At 34.8% G+C, this 27235-nt stretch overlaps 1 protein-coding gene across 10 annotated transcripts in view; it reads left to right on the top strand.

Annotated features, from left to right (window-relative positions):
- Nucleotides 1-27235, top strand: part of Tanc2 (tetratricopeptide repeat, ankyrin repeat and coiled-coil containing 2) — a 463309-nt gene that overhangs the window by 68536 nt on the left and 367538 nt on the right. Inside the window, exon 1 of one of the 10 annotated variants that reach the window (XM_023563376.2) lies at nucleotides 7220-8583. The exons of the other annotated variants lie outside the window; for them this stretch is intronic. Coding sequence (XP_023419144.1) covers nucleotides 8577-8583 — 7 coding nt within the window. The 5' untranslated portion in view covers nucleotides 7220-8576. Of the gene's footprint in view, nucleotides 1-7219; nucleotides 8584-27235 lie in introns of those variants that run through there. 10 annotated transcript variants of the gene reach the window in all.

The raw sequence follows: 27235 nt of genomic DNA, 5'->3' as shown, positions 1-27235 counted from the left end.
AGGAATATGTTTTGTTCTGTCCTGCTTTGTTCTGTTTCTCCCTCTAGTAGAGAAAGGATAGAAATACACATGTTAAGACTCATGCTTGTGTAAAACCTATGAACAGTTTATGCGAACTGATCTTATGACACATGATGAAATGAACAAATACTTTCTAGGAAAGAAAGGGGCACTGCAGTGCCCAGTGCAGATTCTGGAGTGTTATAATGTGAAATCCAGCAATATTATTAATCTTTGTTCAGAAGGATTTTAATCTAATAAGTTTTGTTAGGTCTCAACATAAGTGAAGATATGGATAAATGCGTACATGTATAAGTGTATAGGATTGATAGCCATATTACTTAGCTTTTGTTGGATAGTTGAATAGAACTGCAGTCTCCCTGGTTGGATTCCCATTTATATGTTCCACTTTTGTATCTTGGACAACTATTTGTGGGGGGACAATATGTATACATCAACTAGTGATTTATTGCTGTTTATTTATTTTCTTTGAAAGTATTATTTTTGCCCGTTTTCTATTTTGTTTTGTCTTTCTTTAAATAAAAAAAATAGAACCACAAGGGGCTGGGGATTTAGCTCAGCGGCATGAGTGCCTGCCTCACAAGTGCAAGATGGTGAGCTTGAGCCCTGGTTACTGCCCCCCCCCCAAAAAAAAAAAAAACTTCTCCGTGAAACAAAAAACAATGAAAATTTGGGCTGGCGATTTAGCTCAGTGGCATAAGTGCCTACCTTGCAAGCACATGGTCCTGAGTTTAATCTTTGCTACCCTCCCAAAAGGTGTAAGAATAGAGCCACTGGAAATATAGTAGTACGATTGAACCAAATTTACGTGTACATAAAGCACTTCTCCAGATCTCTGGACACCAACTGAATTTTGTGTTCAATCTGCCACTGTAACTAGTTCACTCTTGCCCTGGGTCATTGTTTTGGGGCAACTGAAAATTGAACTTGCCAAGCAGTAAGTGGTGGGGAGTTGACTGAGTATTACTTAGGAAGAATGAAAAGTCTGCCCAATGATTAGGAGGGTGTTTCCAAAAGGTAGAAAACATTGTAGATGTTTAAGTCTAGGAGCCTTTGTGCAGTTTTTGGTACAAGTGAACATGATAGAATGTAGGGATGCTATTGGTTGCTGCCAGAGCTTTGATGTCTGAAAAGTAGGCTGTCTTGTTTGTATTACATCTCTCCAAGACTCCTTGCCAGTTTGTTTAGGAACCTGTCCTCCTCCTTTGGAGTCCATTAGGCCCTGAGAGTCAGGGTGCTTAACTTAATTATTTGGGCGTTTTGTATTTCAGCTTACTGAATCCCTGACGTTCAGTTTATTTGGGTTAACTATTCAGGACCTGTACCCTAACTTTCTTCTATCTCCTGGCCTCAGCGTTACCCAGAGGTAGTGGAGACCCCAAGAGTTAAGTGTTTTAGTTTCACAAGATTATCTCCTACTTTAGACAATAATGGCAATTCTGCTTCTGCAGTTCTTCTGACCTATTAGGCATAAATCAGAGGTTCCCTTCACTACTTTCATGAGCTCAATAGTGTTTTAGAGTAGCTCACAGAACTACCAAAAACATATGTATGCTGTTTTCAAATAAAGAGTATTACACCCCGGCATGGTGGCACACATGTGTAATTCCAGCACTGTGGAAAGTTGAGAGCAGCCTTAGCAATTTGGCAACTTAGCAAGACCTTGTCTCAAAATTTAAAAAAGAGAGTGGGGCCAAGAATGTAGTTTAGTGTGAAGGCCATGGATTTGATTCCCAGGACCACAAACAAACATCTGATATTACAAAGAATATAGGTGAATAGCCCACTAGAAAAGTATATAAGATAGTGTGGCAGGGTCTTGAACGCAAGAGTGTCCATCCTTGTAGAGATGGGATATGGACATATTCATCTGGATTCATTCACGGACCAGGAGCCCCATCAGTTCAGGTTACTTATTTGGGCTCTATTATATATGCATGATTGATTAAATTATTGGCCATTGTTGTTTGAACTTGATCTTAGTCTTTTCTTTCTTCCTAGAGATTAAAGGGATGAAGTTGAAAGTCCCCTCTAGTCACAGGGTTGGTACTTGTGGCAGTTAGCTCCTATCCTAAAGCTAGCCAGGGGACTTTAGCCACCAGTCATATTACTGACATACAAAAAAGACATTCATATTCCTTGTCTTAAGATTTCAGAGGTCTTAGAATCTCTTATGTCTATACCCAAATAACAAACATGTTCTTATAACCCCTTTACCCAGGAAATTGTTAGGACTGGGAGGGCAAGGGCCAAATACATGTTTCTTATTATGTCACACTATTCTAATCATCTAATTAACAAACTTTTCATTCAGAAATGACAACGTTTCTGGCTTTGGTATTTGAGTAAATTGTGTTGTTTATTTGGATTTAAGGAGAATGCTGTGAATTCATTTTGGGAGATGTTAAGTTTGAGGTGATGATGAGATATCCAAAGGAAGTGAGATAAGTGAGATAGGCACCCAGACAAAAAAAAGCAGAGAACTAGAATTGGAACTCATGATAACCCAATGATGATTAAACTTTTTGGCATTATTATGAGGTAAAAGCCACTTAATATAGTGTGTGTATGTATATACCTACCACAATAGATAGTATATTATCTTGGTAAAGGGTTACATTATGGTAATTCTTGTAGTCACATCTTTTTCCCCTGTTCCTGATCCTGGAATCTGATGAGCTGTTCTCCATCTCAGTAGTTTCATTTTTGAGAATGTTATATAAATGGAGTACTGTAATACTAATCTGGCTTTCATTTTGCATAATGCCTTTGAGATTCATCCAAGTTATTGGGTCAAACAGTAGTGATATGCCATTGTATGGATGCATCACAGTTTGTTTATTCATTAAACTACAGTAGAACATTGGTTATTTAATTTATTGAATTAATTATTTATTAATAAAATTTTATTAATAATTATTTATTAATAAAAATTTATTAATCTATTAAATTCGTGGTGGTACTTCATTGTGATTTGAATTTCGTGTCACCTCTGGCTGAGGAATATCTTTTTTATGCCTTTCACATACCTCTATGATGCGATACCTTTTCAGATCCTTTGTCCATTTTTTTCTATGAGGTTGTTTGCTTTTTCACTGTTGAATTTTAACTGTTTGCTGTATTTTCTAGATGCAGGTCTGTTGTTGCATATATATTTTGCTTGTGCTCTCAACAGTGGTGAATTTTATAATTTTTTAATTTAATAATGTTTTTGGTATCATATCTTAAAACTCAGGGCAGGAGGGTGGAAGAGAAAGTGCTTACAATGCCTGAGACCATAGGTTTGTCAACACAGCACCCAACCTCCCCCCACTACCAGCCACCTCCCACAAAACAAATAAACAAATAAGAAAACCATCTCAGAACACTTTGTATAGTCCTAGATTCTAAATACTTATTTTTTTCTAAAGTTTATCTTTTTATATTTGTATCTGTGATCCATTTTAAATTCTTTTTATGGAAGGTATTAGGTTGTTTGGTGTGTTTGTTTTTTGCATGTGTATATGCAATTGTTTGAGGATCTTTATTGAAAAATATAATCCTTTTGCCTTTGAATTACTTTTGGACGATTGTTAAAAATCTATTAGCTAGGGGCTGGGGATTTAGCTTAGCAGCATAAGCACCTGCCTTGCAAGTGTGTGGTTGTGAGTTTGATCCCTGGTACCGATAAAAAAGAAAAAGACCAAAAAAAAAAAAAATCTATTGGCTGTATTTGTTTGGATCCGTTTCTGCATTGTCTGTCTGTTCACTGGTTTCTATTTCTATTCTTTCACCGATCCTGCACTATCTTGATTACTGTAGGTTTGTAGGTTTTCTCCTCCTCCTGCTTGCTTTCTTGCTTTCATGCTTGCTTGCTTGCTTGCTTTCTCTCTCTCTCTCTCTCTCTCTCTCTCTCTCTCTCTCTCTCATGGAATAGTGCAGGCTACTCTTGAGCTCACTTACGTAGCCCAGCCTGGCTTGAACTCATGGTGATTCTCCTGCCTCAGCCTCCCGAGTATGGGATTACAAACAAATTTTCTAGTAATTTTTAAAAATAGGATAGTGTGATACTGTAACTTCATTCTTTTGCAAAATTGTGTTAGCTATTTTAGATTCTTTACCTTTTCATATAAATTTTAGAATCAGCGTACCTATATCTATGAAAAAATTCTTCTAGAATTTGGTTGGAATTTCATTAAATTTGTAATCATTGGGGGTAGAAATAACATTTTTGCCTGGTGGGTTGTCCAGTCCATGAACATGATATGTTTTTCTATTTATTTAGGTCTTATTTGCTATCATTCATTAATTAGCATTTTGCATTTTCTATCACATAGGTCTAATACATATTTTACTAGACTTATTTATCATCATCACTGTCATCTCCTATTCTCCCTCCTTCTGCTTACCTTGTCTTTGTTCTCCTTGCCTCCCTACCCCCTTTTTCTTCCTCCTCTGACATTATTTTTTAAAATTTGGTTTCTAAGAAAACATTGTGTATGTATAGATATAGAAATATTGATTTTCGTCTTCTAAATTTGTATCCTCTGGTTTTGCTAAACTGATTTATTAGTCCTTAGAAGTGCTTTTGTTCAGTTATTTTGAATTTTTAAAAGTGGACAGTGTTTGCTGCACATAGGAAGATTTTTGTTTCTTCTTTTTCTCATCTGATAACTCTGACCAATACTTGTAATATGAAGGTGGTTAAGTATGGTGAGATATGAATGTTCTTACGTTGTCTCTGATCTTAGTGAGTGGAACATCCAGCCTTTTACTACTGAGTATTTTCCCTCTTTTTGTTATTAGTGTATGTTTGCAATACATAATAAATACGTTCATTATGGAAACTGGTACGTATGCATATCACATCTTGATCCTTTTTGATTCCCTTTTCTCTCTTCTGTCTACTCCATCTGCAGATCCCTTCACATGACTGTAGGTTTTTGGTAGATGCTCTCTATCAAGTTAAAGAAACTTCTTTCTATTCCTAGTTTAGTAATTTTTTTCAGATGTTAAATTTTGTTGCATGTTTTTTTCTGTATCAGGTAATATAATTATGTGGTTTTTCTTCTTCGAACTATTAATATGGTGGGCTACATTTAATGCTTTTACAATATTGAACTAGCCAAACATTTTGAGGATAAATCTTACTTACAAATAGTATGTTTTACTTTTTGTACATTACTATATTTAACTAGCTAATATTTCATCAAGAACTTTTGGTTTATACTCACAAGAAACAGTGGGTTTTTTTTTTTTTTGTAATTTTTTGGGCTGGGTTGAGTAATTTTGCCCTCATAAAATTAGTAATATCTACCTTTTGTCTTCTGGAAGTAATTTTGTAGAAGGAGGTATTATTTCTTGAATCATTTGGTAGAATTCACCTGTGAAACCATTTGTGCCTGGAGATGTTTTTCCCTAAAGTTTTTTTTTTTAAAACCATAAACTGAATTTTTTAAGTAGTTATAATATTTGGGTTACTTGTTTAATTTTGGATGAATGCCAGTAGTTTACTTGGTATTCATTAAAACATATTTTAGCAGGCTCTGCTATTGATTAGTTATGTGACCTTGAGAATGGTAATCTCTTTGGTCCTTTAGTTTACCTGAGAAACCAAAAGATTAGATTTATTTTTTACTTAAAGTTTCTTCTCATTTTTAAACTTTATAATCCTGGTAGGATGAAGAGATTATGTGTTTGGAATTTTTGTGGAAAGAGTATGTCTCTGATTCACATGACACTGAACATGTACTTAGTGGATTCATTTTGCCTTTTAACAGGTATTTTATACTTTCTTGTAATAAATTGTTCATGAAAATGTATGGGTAGAAGCAAGTCTGTTTATGCATTTGTACGTAATACACATAGTCTGTGAAAATTACTTTCATAACCTAGCTTATAAAATATTAAGGTATATGTAGCTTTTTAAAATTTAAATTATCAGTTTGGAGCTTTAGAAATATCAGAATTGCATTTTTCTATCAGTGATTATACTGATCTTCACGATTCAAAAGTCATTTTTGTTTATTTAATAGAGACAATGTCTATGTAAGTATTTTGTGTAAAAATCACTTTTAAAAAAAGTAGTAGCACAGTGTTGTGCATTCCGTTCTTTTGTTAGGTTAAAGCAAAGTGAAAGTAGTATACAGATTTACTGCTGAAGGAAACATTAAGTTGCAGGCTGCAGCTGGAGGATTTTACGTAGGCACCTGTGGGTTTGAGTGCATTCAATATACAGACTGCAGTAGGAGGCTGGCACTGACTCTGCTGACTCCAGTACACTCCTTCACTGCTGTTCTGCTGATTTCTCCACTGTCCAGAAGACAAACAAAATGGTGCAGGACGTTCAGGGATTGGGAAAAAAATAACCGTCAGTATGATTCACAGGTGGGTTTGCTCCACTGAACAAGAGAAAAAATTGTTCAGCAAGACTAAAGGCTTAGGTTTTAGTTCAGTATGTCAGATGTTCTTAGCTGTTTTAATATTTGATTATAGCCATTTAAGAATGAAAGTGTTGCAGTTCTGAAATCTGCATGCCCTCAATATACAAGAGGTTCAGGCATATTGTATGTGTAACATTAGTAAAATGCATGTATGGTATCTTTTAAACAGATTTATTTCTACTCATTTTGTGAGTATCTTATATGTATAGTGTTCATTGAATATTTTTCCTGTTAATACGAGATTTTTCAAAACTTAAGCACCTATAGATTTTATATTTTCTCTGTTGTACATTTGTCGCAGCTCCTGCCAATGTCTGTCTCCTTATATTGTTCATTTTATAATAGCAGAAAGCATTAGTAAAACATTCTCTGGTGAGATATGGAAAATCAGTACAATGAACATGAGAGTTGGCACTTTATATTTTATTGATGACTGTAATGCAGGGCGAACTCACATTGCACAGTCATGATTTAAATGATTCTCTCTTTTATGAAAGCAAGATGTTTGTAAGAACGGCCATGTTATAGACAGTGAGTATGAAATAAAGGGAGTAGAGCTAGTAAATTTTTTGGTCCTTGGTTCCTTAAGGCAGTACTCAGCATTGATTCAATGCATTGTCATTTTATAAGTACACTATAGAACAATTGAAGATATCAAGCATAGAAAAAACATGGACGTTTAGTTCCCACCCCCTCCTTGAAGCACTTTGCATATGTACTCATATATTTTGGGTTTCTGTGGCTGCATGTTACTGGGGAGCTGCCCAGTTGAAACAAGATATGTTTTAAGCCACACCCAAAAGATTCAGCTTTTTTATGCTTTGGGGCACTATTTTAATCCTGTGCTGATTTGTAACTATCATCTGTAGGATGCCTTTGAGATATATATATATATTAATTATATTTATGGGTTCCAGGTTAATGTGTTTTTGAACATCTGAGTTAACCATATTAATAGCATAGAAGAGCAGTATTTGAATTATGCAGCATTATCTCTGGAAGGAAGAGAAACTATATATTTGTATGGTTCTATTACAAATATCTGCAAAGTATTATGAACATTAGGAAACAAAACTGCTGTGATAATTTATTGTGGTTAGCATCATGGCATAATATTCAAAATGCAGGTTTTTGGAGGAAACATTAGTCCAAACATTTTTAAGATTTGGCTTTTTTTTGTGTGCTTTAAACATACCAGCAAAGAATTCAGCCTGAGCTTAAAAGTCTATTTATAATGTTTTATTTTACTCTAAAGATATTTTATATGTGATAAGAATTAATAACTGTATGGCTGTCTGCTACTGTGTTAGGTTACCTCACTTTACTATAGACAGAAACAAGAACTCAGCATTTATTTTAGTAATCTGCAGAGTGTTCCTATTTTGTATTTTAAAAAACTCTTTGACAAAACAAATTCACTCCTCTTGAAAAGAAAAAGATCTTTTTTTATTTTATTGGGCAACATAGAAGAATAATATGAGATTTTTTTATGTGCCAAATTTAGTGACAATAGCTATAGATTGAAGCATACTATATTATTAGAATGTTTCCTGTGTCTAAAATGTTATATAACCCTGATGGAATGTTGCAGATGAAACAAAGAAATCTGATTGGCTCTTCACAAGACACAGCAGCCTTGAAATCCTTTCTAACCAGAGGCTTCCACAGCAGGCTAAATGATTAGTTAGCATCACAGAAAAAACAAAAATGCCTTAGAGATGAGGTGAAGTTTGGAAGAGAAAATGAGATTGCTAAAACTCTTCAGTAATCTTATCTTTGAGCTTTGTAATCTTTGCTTTTTCCTCTCTTTCTGCTGTTTTGCTTTGTTTAGTGTTATTTTTGCAGACCGTTTATAATCTAGCATGTCAGACTTTATTTAGTAAACTAGTAGAATCTTTCTAAAAAGAGTTTTTTTTTTTTAAAGACAGGGTCTCATTAAAAGGAGTTAAGTGGTAGAATGGGTTAATGAAAACATAAGTTTGGAACATTTAATCACTATGGATGAACTGGATGGAGGGAGGATGTGATGGAAAAGAAGAGTTCTAAAGGACAGGATACTAATAGTGACTCTTTGGCCTACCCTTCTCCATCATTTGAAAATTACTTGATAATTTGTCTTCTAAAACTTCAGTGATGCTTGGTAAGTCCACATTGTTATTGACATCCAAACAACAGAATGTTGCAAGTCAAAAATAGGTGGAACATTGTCTGCTGGCTATTAGAAATACACTTGAGATGTGAGAATAATGTATGTTAGCCTTTATTACTTAATTTTTGGCTAGGTAGTCTGCTGGACTATAGCTGTAAATTACTATGTCAAATATACAACATTTTGTGCCTTCACAAAATGCTTATAGTGTATTTTATTAAAAATTGAAAATTCTTCCAGTTAAATAATAATAGGTCAACTTAAGTTGTAGGATCTGGAGGAGAGGAAATTTCTGTGAGCAGGAATGAGCATTTGAATTAAGAGAATGAATTACATTGAAAGGAAATTGAAAAATATCGTAAAATAAGATACATTTAAAGGGAAATATCTAATGTATAGATCTATCCTGACCTGTATATTACAGGCTTCATTTCTGTGCTTATTTTCTAAATTATCCAGTATGCTAATAGATTCTGGCTGAAGGCAGCTGGCTGCATAAGTTACAAACTGAAAACAAAATGGCTGGCCAGGATTAGTACTGTAAATTTGCAATAGAGAGCTGGATGCAGTTAAGATACTTTGTTGTTGAATGAGTGATACAAAGTATTATGATTAGGGAATGACTTGTATGAGATATTTTTCACAATGAATGAATGTTGTTTCATTAAAGAAAATATATAAATACTCTTACAGCATCAAAAGAAAAGGTGTTATACTATAGTATAATTTTTTTCAACTAAATAGTAAAAACCTCCTGTCTGTATTCATTTATCTATTATTGTCTTTGTGTAATTCTAAGACATTCATAGTTTCTGAGTGTATTTATGAATCTTTTAGGTTGATAATGTAGTTAAGTGTAAAATAAAGAGGAAGAAATTGCTACTTTCTCTGAATAGAGGGTATTGAGGTAATTTCTTGGGAATTTAATATATATTTTAGATATTAAAGATACAAAGAATAATGGGAAATTGGTGAAAAATATGGTTTACAACATCTTCAGATTTGTATTCTAGGGAAGATTTTTATATATATTTCTATTTCTACCTACTTACCAGCAGACCATTAGCTCTGTGTGTGTGTGTGTGTGTGTATTTTGAGACAGGGCCTTGAATTTGCTTTTTTAGCCTAGGCTGGCCTCAAAGTTATGGCAATCCTCTTGCCTCAGGATCCTGAGTGCTGGGATTACAATTATGTACCACCAAGTCCTGCTAGCATTTTCCATTAAGTTTTAGCAATTGTAAAAAAATTAAATGACATTAAAATTATTGATAAACTTGGATAAATTGATAGCTTTGAGAATTAATTAAAAATGTTGAAGATTGTATATTAGTTCGCATTGTCTCTCATAGTGAAATGGCTATGTACTTTAAGAGGGCAAAAAATGAAAAATGTGTCTTCTGTACTTCTTTAGTCCATAGTGTAACGCCCCTGTGGTTAGTGGGTTCCCAATAATGGGCAAATGAATAATAATAACAAGCAAGTATGTAAATAATAACACCATGCATGCACATCCATATGTAAATACATACATAATTATACAAATTAATTTTCACAACCTTAAGGAATAAATTCAGTTACTTTGTTTATTTAACTGATGAAGAAATTGAGGCAAAGAGAGGTTGTTAAGTGACTTGACCAATGTCATACAGTAAATGGTGGATTTGTATGAATGTATTTCTGAACTCTTTCATAATCTCTTTCTGCATTAATTGAAAATTAAGATGTCCTAACATTCAGCTCTGTCCTTAATCTTCAGTTTACTTTTTCCAGCTTCATTTTTAATCAGATCTCCCTTTATTTTCCTAATACTGTTTTTTTGTTTTACTTTGTTTTCTGATTTTTCAGTTTTGATCTGTACCTTCAGATGGCTAAAGCAGATACCAGAGAAAGAACTACTGTATACCTGGGGAGATCAAGATAAAATAGATTTCACCCCATATTCCAGCCTTTGTAATGTATATGTTTTAGTGATGCTAGTAATAAAGGATTTTATTTTTAATATGTCACACTATTTCACAATAAAAATAAACCTTTACATTCCTACTTTCTACAAATATAGGGTAACAGTTGCTAACAGATTAAAAACCAAGTGCTCCCCCTTTCCATTTCACCCCTAAGACAAGACAACTTCTTTCTGTTTTCACTGGTAAGATTAAAATTTCATTGTAATATGAAAAAGTAAACTGCTTTTAGAATTTTTCTTTTTTCGGGTGGCAAATCGTTTGAACATTTTAAGTACATATTAGATGGGATAATTATTAGAATTGCATTCTTGTTTAGAAGAGAATGGATATATGGGAATGGATGTAGATTGGAGATGACAGCAGGTGGATGGATTCAAAAATATTTAGGAGAGAAAAGCAACAGTATTTGTTGAAACATTCATTTAGATGGGGCTCTCTGAGAGACACAGATTTGAATGGGTTAGAGGAACTTTAAAATTTCATGCTTGTGTATTTTAAGTTTGAAACCTGTTTGAGATATCCAAGCAGAGAATTTTAAATGGCAATTGTTACACAGACAGAACTTTCAAGTAGATGTGCAGACAGATGAATAGGAGGCTCCCTGATAAAATAATGGATTTACATATATGTAGGAAGGAAGTAGTAGTTTCAGATCCTAGAACCTGTATTTACTAACTCTGCATTGTACAGAAAGGACAAAATAAATCAGACATGATGACATGCACATGTAATTTTAGCTGCCTTATGAAGCAGCATTGTAAATTCTAACCCCATCTGGGAAATTTAAGATATTCACTAAGACTCTGTCTCAAAATAAAAAATGCTGGGGTTCTAGCTCAGTGCAGAGGATTTGAATTCAGTCCTCAGTAGTGCAAAAAAGAAAAACAAAAGCCAAAATATTATCTCATAGAATTTTTTTTGGGGGGGAGTCTTTTTGAGACATGCTCTCACTATGCAGTTTGGGCTGGCCTTGAGTTCACTTTATAGCTTAGGCTGGTGTCGAACTCTCAACAATCCTCTTGCCTCATCCTCCTGAGTGCTGGGGTTACAGGCGTGCACCACCATTCTTGGCATCTCATAGGATTTTATTGAGGACCAAATGGTATGAGTTTATAAAACTTAGTATGTGACCTAACATGTAGTAAGGACCAGAAAGATAATGACTATTCTCATTAAAGTTGGTACAATCTAAAAAGCTAAAATTTGACTTTTTCTTATGTGGGAAATGTATGTGCGTGCACACACACATATACATACGCACATGCATACACATGCTACTTCATCAACCCTTTTTTTTTCTTTATTTTGAGAGAGTCTCATAAATTTCCCAGTCTAGGCTTGAATTTACTATCTTCCTGCCTCAGCCTCCCAGAATGTTGAGATTGTAGGATCGTGCCACAACATCTGGTTTACACATATGTACTTAGTTTCATTTGTGTCACCATGCCAGGTTTACATATACTTACATAGTTTTATGCTCTCCACAGCTCCTTCTCCTTCTCTTTCTCCTCTACCTCCTTCTCTTTTTCGTCTTTCTTCTTTTTCTTTTGGCAGTGTTAGGGATCAAACCTATGGCTTTGTGCATATTTGGAAAGTACTATACCACTGAGGTACATCATCAACTCAGTAACATTAACTGTTATGTAATGTGCTAAGAATGGTAGTTTGTCTTATGGTTTTCCAAAACCCTGTAAGCTCAGTTCAAGCATGAGAACATGAGAAAAAAACTCTTAATTGAGGGACATTCTACAGATGCCTGATGAGTAATCCTAAAATCTGTTAAGGTTGCCAATAAGCCAGAAAAATCTTAAGAAAAAAGGAAAGCCAGAAGTACCTAAGGAGACACGAGGACTAATATAACATGATATCCTAGAATGCAAAGAAGACATTAAATAAAAACTGAGAAAATCTAAAGCAGGTATGGTGACCTCAGTCTGTAGGAGACTGAGGCAGGAGGATTCCAGGTGCAAGCCCAGCCTGGCACTTTGACATCTTACCAAGACCCTGGCATAAATGAACAAACAAACAAAGCAACCATTCAAGCAACCGACCAGAAAGCCAGAAGCAAAACCTTAAGGAAATCTCAATAAAAGGTGGATCTTAGGTAACAATAATGTATCAATATTGATTTATTAGATGTGACAAATAATTATAATAATATAAGATGGAAAATTGTGTGTGCGGTTTTTGGGATCCCCTGTATTACAGTAGTAACTTTTTTCTTTTTTTGTTTTTTCTTCTTCCTTCCTTTCCCCATTCTTTGTTCTCCTTCTCATTTGTATTCCTACTTCCCAATATCTATTATCCATTTTGGTCCTTATTTAGCCCTTTGGTTCTCACACACACAAAAAAATACGATATTTGAACAAGTGTGTCTGATTTGTTTCACTTAAAAGTATAGTCTCAAGATGCATCCATTTACCTAGAAATGTATCAAGTTTTTCCTTCTTTACAGTAGAGTAATGCTCCATTATTATTTTTAAAAAAAGTCGTCTTTACTCATTCATCCATGATGGAAATTAAGGCTATTTCAAGATTTAGCTATTACAAATTGTGCTGCTATATCCATGGGTATGCATTTATTGCTGTAGAATGATCTTTTAACTCTTTTGGGTAGACACCAGAAGGGGAATAGTTGGTCAAATGGAACTTCCAGTCTTACTGTTTTGAGGACTCTCGCTATTGATTTCCATATTGGTTATACCAATTTACACTCCCACCAACAATGGAGGATTCTTTTTTTCCCACAGCCTCACTAGCATTTGCTATTAGTTGATTTTTTGATAATAGCCATTCTTTGATATGGAATCTCAGTGTTGTTCTGATTTGCATCTCTTGAATGACCAGTGCTGTTGAACATTTTTTCATATATTTAGTTGCTGTTTGTAATTATTCAACTGAGAAGTATCCATTTCAGATGCCAATTTTTGTATTGTATTTTTAAATTTGGGAGGTCTCGTTTTTTGAGTCCCTTATGTATTCTAGATACATACTAGTCCTTTGTCAGAGGAGTAGCTAGTAGAATTGTTTTTCCAATTATTGGCTTGTCTTTTCATTCTATTGATGGTTTATTTTGTTTGCAAAAGCTTTTTAATAAGATGAGATCTCACTTGTTGATGATTTGATAATATTTCCTGTGTGATTGGGGTTTTGTTCATAAAATCTTTGCCTGTATCTCTGTCTTCAAGAGTTTTATCTGTTCTATTTTGTGGCAAATTTAGTGTTTCTGTTTTAATATTTAGATATTTGATCCTGTCTTGGTTTCTTTTCTCTTGTTAAGGCAAAATACCTTATGTCCAAAATGAAGGAAGGAAAGATTTACCTAGCTTACAGTTTTTGGAGGTTTCAGTCTATACTCAGCTGACTCTAAGGCAGGGTGACATGGCTGAGGTGTAGCTATTCATGCCAGCCACAAGCACGAGCAAAAGGGCAAAAGGGGAAGGCTTGCCTTCTTTCCTCCTTCATATTGTGTGCTGGTTACTTGCCCCTGTGCGGGGACAGCACTCATACTGCCAGTGCCAACACTAGACAACAAACCAGTCAGAGACACTAGATTCAGCTACCTCCAATGACTGCATAAGGCCTGGGGGCGCCATCCAAACATAAACCATAACAGATCCATTTGGAATTTAGTTTAGTGCATGGTGAAAATATGGGTGTATGCTTGTTTTCTCTAGTTCTGTGAGGTATGCTATTGGTATTTTGGTGTGAATTGCAATATATCTGTATAACAGCTCAGGAAGTATGGCTATTTTCACCATATTGGTTCTTCCTATTCAAGAATAAAGGGTATCTTCCCTTTTTCTGATATTCTTTTTAATCTTCCTTTTCAAATTACTGTATTTTCAATGTAAAAGATTTTTACTTCTTTTGTTAGATTGATTCCTAAGTATTTCATTTTTCTTGATGTTATTGTAAAAGCTGTTGTTTTACTAATTTCTCTCTCAATAGATTATTTTGTGTACCACAATGCTATTGATTTTTGAGTGTTGAGTTTGTATCCAGTTATACTACTGAATTTAGTTATGAAATCTAGAAATCTTTTTGTGAAGTTTTTGGGATCTTCTATATGGAATATGTCATCTGCAAATAATGATAATTTAACATCTTCCTTTGCTGTCCTTTCTTCTTTTATTTTCTTCTCTTGTCTAATTGCTCTGGCAAATGTTTCCAGAGCTGTTTTGAATGGGAATGGTGATAGGAGGCACCCTAGTCTTGTTCCTGATCTCAGAATGAAAGCTTTCAGATTTTTACCATTTAGTATACTGTTGGCTGTTAACTTGTCATAGATGGCTTTTATTAGGTTGAAATAAAAACTATCTATTCCAATTTTCTTTAGGGTTTTTATTATGAATAGGTGTTGTACTTTGTCAAATGGGTTTTTTCTGTCTATTAAGATAATCATATGGTTTTTGTCCTTTGTTCTGTTAAGGTGATGCATTACATTTATTGATTTGTGTATGTTGAACTACTCCTACATGGCTGGGATAAGTCCTGCTTTGGTCATGATGTATAATCTTGATAGTTTGCCACATTCTGCTTGCCAATATCTTAATGAGACTTTTTGTGCCTGTATTCATTAGGGAAATTGGCCTGTAGTTCTTTTTTTTTGGTTGGATTCTTCTCTGATTTAGGTATCAGGGTAATGCTTGCATACAGTAATGAGTTTGGGAGTGTTGCTTCCCTTTTAATTTCATTAAAGAGTTTGAGAAGAGTGGGGTTATATCATCTCTAAATTTCTTGAAGAGTTCAGCAGTGAATTAGTCAGGGTCTGGGGTTTCTTTGTTGGTAGGTTTTTAATTATATCTTCAATTTAGAATTTTATATCTTCTTGATTCAGCTTTGGTAATTCATATGTATGTAGGAATCCACCCATTTCTTTTGCATTTTCCATCTTCTTAGAATACAGGTTTTCAATATCATAGGTATTGCTGATTTTCTGGATTTCTGCAGCATCTGTTGTGATTTCACCATTTTTATTCCTAATTGCGTAGATTTGGTCTTTCCAAAGAAAGTTCACTAATATTTTATTTAATATTTCAAAGAATCAGCCCTTTTGTTCATTGACTTTGTGTTATTTTCCTAGTTGCAATTGCATTAATTTCTTCACTGAACTTTATAATTTTTCTGTTGTATATACTTTGGGTTTAACTTGCTCTTCTTTTTCTAGATGCTCGGGGTTCAACACTAGGTTTTTTTACTCTAGTCCTGTTTTTCTGATGTGAGAATTCACTGCTATAAATTTCTCTCATAGGACTACTTTAATTGCATCTCATAGGTTCCAATATGTTGTAGTGGCATTATCATTGAATTTCAGGAACTGTGCATTTTCTTTAGTTTCATCTATGACCTGTTGGTTGTTCAAGATGGTGTTAATTTCCATGTGTTTATGCAGTTCTTTTGTTTGTTTTGCCCTTGATTTTCAATTTCATTGTATTGTGATCTGATAATATGCATAGGATAATTTCAGTTCCTTTGCATTTAGTTAAGCCTGGGCTGTGAGCTAGTGTGTAATCTGTTTTGGAGAATGTCCCTTGGGCAGCTGAGAAGAATGTATGTTGTTATGTTGTGAGTGGAACACTGTAGACATCTACTAAGTCCATTTGTTGAAAAGTTTGATTCAGTTCTGATATTTCTTTGTTTAGTTTTTGTCTAGCTGATCTTTTTTTTTGTGTGTGTGTGACAGTGTGGTATTGAGGTTCTCCATTACAATTGCATTAGTGCTTATTTGATTGTTTAATATTCATGACTTTTATATAGTTGGGTGTATTGATGTTGTATGTATTTTTTTGATTTTTATCTCTTCTTTTTGGATTGTTCTCCTAACAAGTATTTAGTAACCTTTGTCCTCCCTGATCAGTCTTGGCTTGGAATGCACTTTGTCTACAGATAGAAAAGCTATCTGTGCTTTTTTCTGAGTTTCGGTTCAATAGAGTATAGTTTCATATTCTTTGACCTTCAGTCTGTGAATTTCATTTTGTGTTAAACATGTTTCTTCTTTGCAGAATGTCGTTGGATTTTATTTCTTTATCCATTCTTCCAATCTGTATCTTTTGACTGGTATTTGAGACCATTTATATTGATGGTTATAACTGATATGTATTGAATTTTCTTGTTATATAACTTTCCTGTGGTTGATTCCTTTTCCCCTCTGTTTAATTGTTTGCCCTACCTGATGGATTAATTCTATTGGAGTTCATGAAATCGCAGTCTTTATTATCTCTTTCTAAGCAGAACATTTTAGAGTGCTGGTTCGATGGTCCTGAATTTCTTCAGGCATTGTCTTGGAAGTATTTTATTTCTCTGTCAGTTTTGAAACATAGTTTTGTGAGGTATATTAATCTGATTTGGAGGTTTTTTTCTTTTAGGGCTTGAAATACTTCACTCTAAGCTCTCTTAGACTTAAGGGCTTGAGTTGCAGTATCTCCTGTGATTCCAATTGAATTTCCTTATAGGTGGTTTGGTTTCTGTTCTCTAACAGCTTTTAATACCTATTCTTTTGCTGAGCTTCTGGAATCTCGATTATTATATGCCTTGGTGTAGTTTTTTTTGTTTTTTGTTTTTGTCGTGCCCCCCCCCTCCCCCTTTAGAGTTCTGAATGTCTAATTTACCTGAATGTCCAATTCTTCTTTCCATGCCTGGGAAGTTGCTACTATTACTTCTGTGAACAGGTTTTTTTGAATGTTCTTTTTACTCTTTTTACTTTTCACAGATTCTGATCAATTTTATGTTATCTTGTTTGCATCATTTAGTAGCTGTTGGATTGATTTTTTGTGTGTGATTCCTTGCTATTTTTAAGAAGTCTTTCATTTGATGATTACTAATCCCAAACCTGTCTCCTAGATCAGATATTCTGCCCTCATACTGATTCTGCTGGATAAACTTTCAGTAGAATTTTTAATCTGAATATCTAGTTGAATTTGTTTCATGGAACCCAGTTCTTTTCTATGTTGGACATTCATTGTTTCCATCACTTTCCTAAACTCTTATTTTTTATTTATATCTACTCTAGATTGACTAGCCGTAACTTTCATCTGCTGGTTATCTGTGATCATCATGTCTTTAGTTATCTGTGAAATTATTTCTGATTTATTTTTTTTAGAGCCTCATCCATGTGTTGTATTACTTCTGCTGCTACTATTTCACAAATTTCAGCTGGATGGCTTTTTATTTCTTCTACCTTAATGTGCTCAGTGGTTTTGCCTTGATTGAGCTGGAAGTCTTGGGCTACATCTTGCTTTTGTGTTTTCTCATTTTTATTTTTTTAAATTTATTTTCTGTATTGATGCTTATAAATTGCTTACGGTACATAGCTTTATTGCTTTTATTGAGATCTCTGTAGGAAATGACTACTTTTCAGAGATACCTTCCAAATGTTGCTTGCTTTTAGCTTTTGAATCATTCCCAAGGTTCTGCCTCTTTAGCTTATTACAGATGAGAAGTTGCTGCCTGTTTGACCTAGCACCCAGTTATTTGTTACTGGACTGTGCTGATGTTTATGATCCCCTGATAATCTCACTATTGACATACAGGGAAGAACAGCTGATTGCAACTATGTCACCATGTCTGAAGTAATACAATCAGTAAAAAAAATAGCATTGAGCACAGTCTAGAAAATGGCAAACTATGATAACTGTTATTTTGTCAACTTTAACCATAGACACATGATTTATAGTTATATAATCAACTTTAAAACAAATCAGAAAATTATATTCAGTACATATTCCCTCAACAGATCAATTTTACCTTCAGGGGAGTAAATTTAAAAGAAATAAGAGAAAAAAATAGAGAAATAAGAATAAGAGATTTAGAAACATGGTTGAAACAAGGAAAATTACTAAACTTTGGCAAACTGCTGAAAAAGACAGGAGGAAAAGACAAAACAAAAAACTAAAAACAATGTTCACACTAGTAGTGAGTTTATAATGAAATAGATTTAGTACCGGAAACATAATTTATAGGATTATTTTATAATATTCACCCAAAATGTTAGTTGCAGAAGAGTACAGGAGATCTGTCATTACACTAGAGACCTAAAGAATCCAGCTGAGGCCCTGGATCCCATGACAGTATCTTGCATGTCCAGGTGAAGACCTAGAGTCCATGGCAACATTCTCTCAGAGTCCAAGTAGAGGCCTCAAGCCTAAGGCTATGTCTCATGCAAATCTTTATCAAAGATCTACACTGAGAAGGCTCAGAGGTCAGTGGTGGCAACTGGAAAGTCTGCACCAGTGTGATGAAGGATTTGTTCCAGCAGACTGAGGAATCTTCACTAGAACTGGGAAGTGATGCTCAAAGTAAGGACCAGCGCTTCCCCAAAGAGAACCCTAACACTCTTCAGCAGCAGCAAGGACTCAAGCTCTTCTGACAGTGAGAACAGCTGAGTTCATATCAGAAGAACCAGCACTATACACTTCTTCAGGAGAATCAACAGCACACCATTTTTCTCTCCAATTCTTCTTTTCATTGGCAACAATCCTCACGTGGGCCCTCTAGACTGAGAACCACAGTGATTCAGTTCAGCTGGGTATTATAAGTTGACCTATTGGTAAATTCTTCACAATACTTATGAAAAAACAGGAACAATCAAGAAAAAAAGAGGGAAATAAAGCAGAGAAAAATTAAAAGAAAGAGAAAAAGACATTTCTCTGGTTTCAAGCCTGTGTTTTCTACTGGAGTCTACAGTTTTGTGGTAGTGACCAATTCTGGGTATGTCTATGCTATCACTGGTAGACAAAGCCCAGACCTGTGCCGGATGATTTCAGGAAACCTGCAGAAGGATTAGAGATGGGTGCTTGTTAATCCCAGAAAGCCTGTAGCAGGAGTAGGGCAATGTGCTGATTTTTGTGTTATCAGCTCCATGGCAGGTCAAGTTGATCCTGCCCTCTGGTTGTGGAGTTGAGGGTTGAGTTTTTCAGCGCACAACACTCAGGATGTTTCATACCAGCCTGATTTCAGGTCCCTGACCCTGCATGTTTTCCTTGGTTGTGCCTTATCCAGTCAGTGGGAACTGTGAGGTGAATTCAACCTGTGGCTTCTCTGAATCTCAGTTCAGTTTGCAACCCTCTATAAATGGTGTCTACACAAGCACCCTGTCGTGGGGATGATTGAATTGGAGTTACTCACCGGTTGTAGCTTGCAGCATCCTGCTCCTTTTCACTTTTACATTTCTTCCTGAAGAGCTCTGGAGTCACCTGCTCCTACTGTATGTTTTTAAATTTTCTAGCCTTCTCACTCATGATGTGAGCCGGCAGTCGGGAAGAAAGTGTAGTTTGCCACCTTCTTTTTCTGTGTTGAGGTTAGTCTCTTTATTTTCCCTTTAGGCTCCAGTTCTCCCTTCAAATCTTTCCTGGGTCCTTGGAATCTACATCTCTTCTTGTTTTCTTCCCCAAGTTGTTATATTCTAGTGTCTGGATTCTGATTCTCTGGTAGGCCAATTTGCTGCTACATACCACTTTGCCATCTTCCCAGAAGCTCTGTGTTGTTTATTCATGTATTGTTTTTTTTAGTCCCAATTTCATTAATTTCTGTCTTGGTCTTCACACATTCCTTCCTTGTACTGGCTTTGGATTTGAAGTGTAACTTTTTCTAGGACACTGAAGTGTATCAGTATGTTATTTTTTGGGCTTGCTGTGCTTTTTTGATGTGGGCATTCACAGAAATCAAAATTTCATTGTATTACATCATAGGTACTCAGGTTGTAGTGGCATTATTGATTTTTGAAACAAATTTCTTCTTTGATTATTCAAGAGAGTATTATGTAATTTCCATATATTTTTGCATAAGTTTTGTGATTTTTTTTGCCATCATTTCTAGTTTCATTGCACTATGATATGATAATATGCATGATATATTTTAATTGATTTGCATTTACTTAAGTATGTGGTCTATTTTAGAGAACATCTCATGTGTTTCTGAGAAGATATATTCTGTTGTTGAGTAGAACACTGGATATTAAATTCATTCATTCAAAAGTGTAGAACAATATTTTGTTGTTTTTGTTGTGTTTTTGCCTAGTTGATCTATTTGTGATAGTGAGGTATTGAAGTTCCATATTATATCTGTGATGAGTTTATAAAACTTAAATAATATTTTATTTCTTTCTGTATATTTCTCACTTGGGGCAACATTTCAACTTTCTAATCATTACTGACATTTCTCACTTGGGGCAACATTTCAACTTTCTAATCATTACTGACATTCTCTTCTTTTTTTCATGTCAAAGGTGTATGTATTTGACATAAATACATAATGATATCATGAATAAGAGAATTTCATTTTGTGAAGTACAAAGATTATAAAACCTGCCAACACCATAAAATGCTGAAGTGAAACATCATTTTTAGTAAGCCAAAAACAACTCTAGGAAACTCTTATTTTCCCTATTAATCTACTTTTTATTTTGGTCTTTATTTATACTTGGGTTTCTCATATAAGAGAAACCATGCCTTATTTAAGCTTGTATGTTCACTTTATTTCACTTGACATTATAGTCTCAAGGTACATTTCTCTACAAATGACTCATTTATCTTAAGAGTACTACGGTATTGTGTATATATACCACATTTTTTTATCCATTCATTTCTTCATGGACATATTAGCATACACCTAGCACTGTAATATGATGTCTTTAACTTTTGATGAAATACCTAGAAAGGGAATAGCTAGGTCACATGGAATTTCTATTTTAGTTTTTGATTAATTCCCATTCTAATATTCATAGCGATTATATTGAATGTAAAGATATTTGCAGTTGTGATTTTTATCTGATATTTTATGTCCAGTAATGTTTGTCTTACGGCACAGCTAATTGTAAGCTTTTTTTTCTGCCTTAAGATCTGATCACCTCTGTTAATTCAGGGAGGGGAGGATATAGTGTAATTGGCTCAGCAACCAGTTCTCTTGAAATGAGCTCCACAATATTGTTAATGAGATGAAGACAAACCATGTACTGGCATACAGTGAAAAATAATTAATAGCAAGTAGACTGCTACTCTGTAATTGCAATAAAATCTGCAATAATAATGCAGTCAAAGATACACTGGGTATTGCCATGCCATTAAAACCAATGAAAGCTACCACTGTAGATTCTTTTTTTCTTAGATTTTTTTTTTTTATTTTAAAGATAGTAAAATACAACAAAACAAGACAGAACAAAGCCAGTCAAGACAGTGCAGCAGAATTGGTACAGAACTTCAGAGCAGGATACTGGTGATGTGGGTTCGTGAACAATATAGGAATCCAAGCAGCCTAATTGAAAAATGTGGAATTTTATTAGCTGAACTCAGGACTACTCGCATATAGACCCCTGTTTCAGAGTGTCACTAAGTGGATCTGAACTGGAAACCACAAAAAAGACATTCTGTTGGAAACAATTTAGCTAGAATCTTACATTAATTTTTGGTTGACACCTATATCCTGCTGCTTTGTTGAACAGGTTAATTTTTCTCTTGTGGGTGCAGCTCATTTTGCTTTTCTCATAGGATTGTACTCTAGGTAATTTTTCACTCTTCTGGGTCAAATACAGAGCATTAGTCAAATACAGAACTCAAGATGGCATCAGTTATGCTAAGCTACCAGGCGAACAATAACATCTACCATAGTATATCTTGTTATCTTCACCATAGTTGTCCGTTATATCAGATATAGCAAAATCAAATATAAAACAATACAATAAAACCATCAAAACAATATTGAATAAAGCAAAAACATCAAAACAAAGGAAAACAGTGCAAACAGTATTGGACTTCAAAGACAAGAGAGAAGATAATCTTCCATATTTGCTATATTGTATACTGTCATCCTCCAGAGAAAAGCTGAGACCGCTGGTCTCAGGCTTGCATAATCAATCAAATGATACAAGCATTTAGTTGCTTTCTGTACCTTAGTTGCTATCAAGTCAGACTGTCCTCTGGTTCGTCTGGTTGCTTAATGAGGGGGGTTGATTCTCAGCCCACTGCTTACCAGGATGGCTGGATCATTGATTGCCTGGTTGGTGCCCCAAATTCCAGCATGGTGGATTCTCAGGAGGTGCTGGCTTTTCTACCACTGTACATTCTTAACAATAGTAAAAAAAGCTCTGAAATTATAGACTGAAGACAACCAAATTTTAATGTGCAGTAGTTACTATGTTCAACAACCACACCACTGTTAAATATAGAAAAGAATTCAGTAATAGTGAAGTCTTAACTAAATATGAATAGATCAATTAATTGTAATAGTAATACTGATAATGATAGAAGATTGGGAAGTAAAAATCAAAAGTAATAAAGTTTGAAAAATGAAGATGAGAAGGATGAGAGAAATGTGAAATAGAAGTTACCATTAAGAAATAAAAGAAAATTAGGTTAAATATGAGCAACAGAAAAAAAACAAATAAGCAAATGAAGGGAAAATAAAGAAATAAAAGAGAGAAAAGGCCCCCAAAACTTTGAGCTGGGGGTTTAGCTCAGCAGCATAAGTGCCTGCTTGGCAAACGTAAAGTCATGAGTTTGATCCCTGATACCAAAACAAGAACAACAAAAAACACACCAAAACCCCAAAACAAACAAACCCTCAAAACCTCAGAACCCTTACAAAGAAAAAGAGAAATGAGTCCCCCACATACCTTTGTGTGTGTTTTTTTTCCCCTTGGTACTGGGGATCAAACTCATGACCTCACACTTGCCAGGCAGGCGCTTATGCCACTGAGCTAACTCTCAGGCTCCCTGCCTTTGTCTTTTGAATCAGTGATCTTTCTACCATCTGCAGTATAAGAAACCACCAGATGTGGTATAGGGATAATCAGTCAGTACTAAGACCTATTTTGTTTCCACACCAGGGATTTTTTTTTTTTTTTTTTTTTTTTTGTCTTTTTGAGACATGGTCTCTATGCACTTCAGGCTGGCCTTTGTAGTTCAGGCTTATCTCCAGTTTGCAGTGATTCTTCTACCTCAGCCTCCCAAGTACTGGGATTGCAGGAGTGCACACCAGCTTCCATACTTCAGGTTTTGTGTTCGAATGTTGAATATTTCCCCCTCTTTTCCTGCTAGGCATGATCTGTCAGTGATATTTTCCCTTGGGCTACATTCAGTCCAGTTGGTCCCAGTTTCTATCACTCTGTGTACCCCAATTTATGGCTTTTTCAGCCTAGCTTTGTCCTGTGGATTTCTGATGTCCCTGTCTGCTGCAGAGACCCCTCTGTGCAACTGAGGCTGTGCAGCTGTTTAGGCTGAAGGACAGTTGGCAGATAGGGAAAGCAGTGACCACTAACCTATGTGTTAGATGCAGATAGTAGGCGTGTGTAATATCTGTGCATATGTGAATCACTGCATTTATTACCTGGTGATACAATTACTACTTGAATCTGCTTTCTCCTGTGAGACTCTTAAATCCTTATTAGCACATTATCCTTTATGTGTTGTAGTATCTGTAACACCTAGTTTAATGACTAGCACATAGTAGGTCTTAACATTTGTAAGAGGAAGAAAAGTTTATGGATGGAAGGAGAGGTGACGAAGGGCTCACTGGGCACCTTTTACCCTTTTCTGGCAATTTTTAGAGTAACTATTGATTACAAGATGAAGTTTTAATTAGATTTTGAATGAATAGTAAAGGATTAGAATTCTCCATTAACTAGTTTTTTTCCTCCCTTTCCTTCCCTCCCCAACCAACCTTCTGTGTTTTGTTTTGTTTTGTTTTGTTTTTACCGGTACCAGGAATCGAACCTACGACTGCCTGCTTACAAGGCAGTCACTTATGCCACTGAGCTAAATCCCCAGCCCCCAAGTTTGTTGTTTTTAGAGGTAAGATCTTGCTTTGTAGTGCAGGCTGCCTTTAAACTCACTGTAGCCCAGGCTGGCCACAAATTTGCAGTAATTTCCCTAGTGTTGGGATTACAGGTATGTACCATCACACTGCTTTAGTTTTGTCTTCATGATTAATTTTGACAAAGTGATTTTTATGGTATCTAGCCAACCATCTTTCTGTGTTCTTCTGTTGATATTACTGGACTATCTATAATTGTACATCATCTTATTACCATATATAAGAATAGGTTTAGAGATACAGTGTGTTCATTTAAGAAAGGATCATACAAAATCTGAGATTAACCACAAGCTGAAATCTTTCAAAAGAGAAGCTTAATATATATTTAGAATAGATACATGAGTTCTAAAAATTTTAAATGAGATTCTGCTGTGGTAGGTGTTGCCTGCCTACTTGCTTGTGCTTGCTCACTCATTCCCTTCCTTCTTTCCCTCTCCCTTTCTCTTTCTTTTTCTTCCTTCTTCTCTCTTTCTGTCTCTCTTTTGCCCTTCTGTCCTCCCTTCCTTCCCTTCCTCTTTGTTTGTTTTTGATTCTCAGAAGTTTGTTCTTGTTTTTTTACCTAATAAATTTCTAAAATGATGTTTTGTCAAAAGGATTGCCATGAATGCCTAATCTACTTTGAAAAATAATGAGGTTTCATTCTTAAGTTTTTATAAATGGTGAATGGATTTGCTTGTAAAATCGTAAATGTTATCTTGAGAAATTATTTCTTTTAGTGTTTATTTTTTAAGTGTAATTTGAATTGGAAGAAAGTAAAAGTTTTTATTGCCATGCCTCTCTTAACAAACTTTTCTTGAAGAATATTTCCCCTGATTATAGAAACATCTACAAAAAAAAACTCGGTATTACTTACATGATTTCAGATATAAGCTTCCAAAATGGACTCTTACTAGTGTTCCATATTTAATGCTCCCCTTCAACAAAAAGTAAAAAATTTATTAAATGCATTCATTTTTATTATAAAGTTAATATTCTCGTGTGTTATATATAAGGCAGTTCCATATGGTTAATTTTATGCATGACATTTTCGTTATAGCTATCATAATTTTATTCATTGATGCATCTGCCTGTGTGGTTCTTATAGCATGCTAAAATATGTAGATCCTACTTAGGACAAATCAGAATACTAGAAACGCCTGGAGTTTTAAGTTGTAGAAATCTAAAATGTCTCTCTCTGAATTTCTGAAAAGTTTTAAATAACTGTGGATCCTTTACATATATGTGGTCTAGATTTACTCCAAAGATAATGTAATTTCTGTACAGAAAGCATTGAGGCAGGGGATTTAGCTCAGTGGCGTAAGCGCTTGCCTGAGAAGTGCAAGGTTGTGAATTTGATCTCCCGCACCAAAAAAAGAAAGAAAGAAAAAAAAAAAAGATACACCACAGAGAGCATTCTCAGTTGACATCATTGCTTCCCTCTCTTCAGATTCAAGATCATTCCCAAATCTGAGGTGGCAAATTGTCAGGTGTTGTTATATTTGTGGTTTGTAAAGCTGACATAATTTTGTTAGTATAATCATCTCATAACTGTGCATAAACACCATTAACTATGTATAAGCTATCAAATATGTTAGTGCTTCAAACTATATTTTGTAATCTCAGTATTTTGGAGAAACATAATTTCTGCTGTGATCCTTTTCTTTCTTTCTTTCTTTCTTTTTTTTTTTTTGACATTAGTCTTGTTACAGAGTCTAGGCTGGCCTCAAATTTGCAGTGTCCTTTGCGTCAGCCTTCTGAGTGCTGGGATTACAGGCATGTGCTACCATGTCTCACTTCCTTTTTCACACTGTTTTAATGGTGATCCTTTTCAGAATGCATATACACCAATGTGGTTCATGTTTTTTGTTTTTTGTTTTTGTTTTTGAGACAGGGTCTTGCTATATAGTTCAAACTGGCCTTAAACTCACTGTGTAACCCAGGCTAGCCTCAAACTCACAGAGATCCTCTGTCTGAGCCTCCTGAGTGCTGGAATTACAGTTGTGCACCACATCACCTGGCCCTTGCTTTTTATTTGTTCTCTCCAGAAGGGATTAGTCTTGAATCCCTCTTTTTAATACAATCTTAGGGATTTTTCCCCCTCTGGATCTTGATTTTATTGAGATATTTGATGTTATATTCTACAGCCATATATCACTTAACACCTACAAAGATTCAAACTCTGTGGCCACATTCATTGTTCAATAATCATGTTTTCCTATTTCACTTTAGTAACTGAAAAGCAAAATCATAATCTCCTAATCAAATCCTTGTTCCTTTAGTAACATATTTCAACATTGTTGCAAATTGTTAGATTCAAAAAGGCATCTCTCTGAGTTATTAATTAAATATTAGGTAATTTGAATAGTTTTTTGTTTTCATATTTTCTCCATCTGTTTTTAGAAACATGAAGATTTTGTCACTACTAAATTTTTCTGTTTATTTCCAGTTATCTGAGTCAGACTGAGTACTGACTAAGTCATCCATTGCAACTTCTCTAATTTGCACTAAGTGAATTTCTGATAGCCAAAGGGTTATACAATGGTAGTCAGCTTATGAACTTGGTTCTTTCCATGATTCTGGTTGCAGACTGAGTTGGACAAGAACCCAGTGAAATTCAGTGGTTAGGTACAATGTTGACTTAATTGGGAAATTTGATTTGTTTTTTTTTCCAGTTTTACAATCAGAATCATGGCAGTGGATTGAGTTTGTGAACTGAAGGAGCACTGTTATTTATATTGAAGTCATATTTGCTAAATTAGTCTGGAGGTTTTGTTCATTAAAATTGTTTAATGCTTAAGGTGAAAAAGTAAATAGGATCCAGAAGGTACAATAAATATTGTGAAGTGGAAGGAAACTGTTATAAAAGGAGAAATGGGGATGAGAGAAAGGAGAAA

Source organism: Cavia porcellus, unplaced genomic scaffold (genome assembly GCF_034190915.1).
Source record: "Cavia porcellus strain 051 isolate PalLab524CR breed Dunkin Hartley unplaced genomic scaffold, mCavPor4.1 scaffold_32, whole genome shotgun sequence".
In the NCBI taxonomy this organism is placed as follows: domain Eukaryota; kingdom Metazoa; phylum Chordata; class Mammalia; order Rodentia; family Caviidae; genus Cavia; species Cavia porcellus.
The sequence above is the reverse complement of the archived record's forward strand: the minus strand, read 5'-3'. Positions and strand labels throughout refer to the sequence as shown.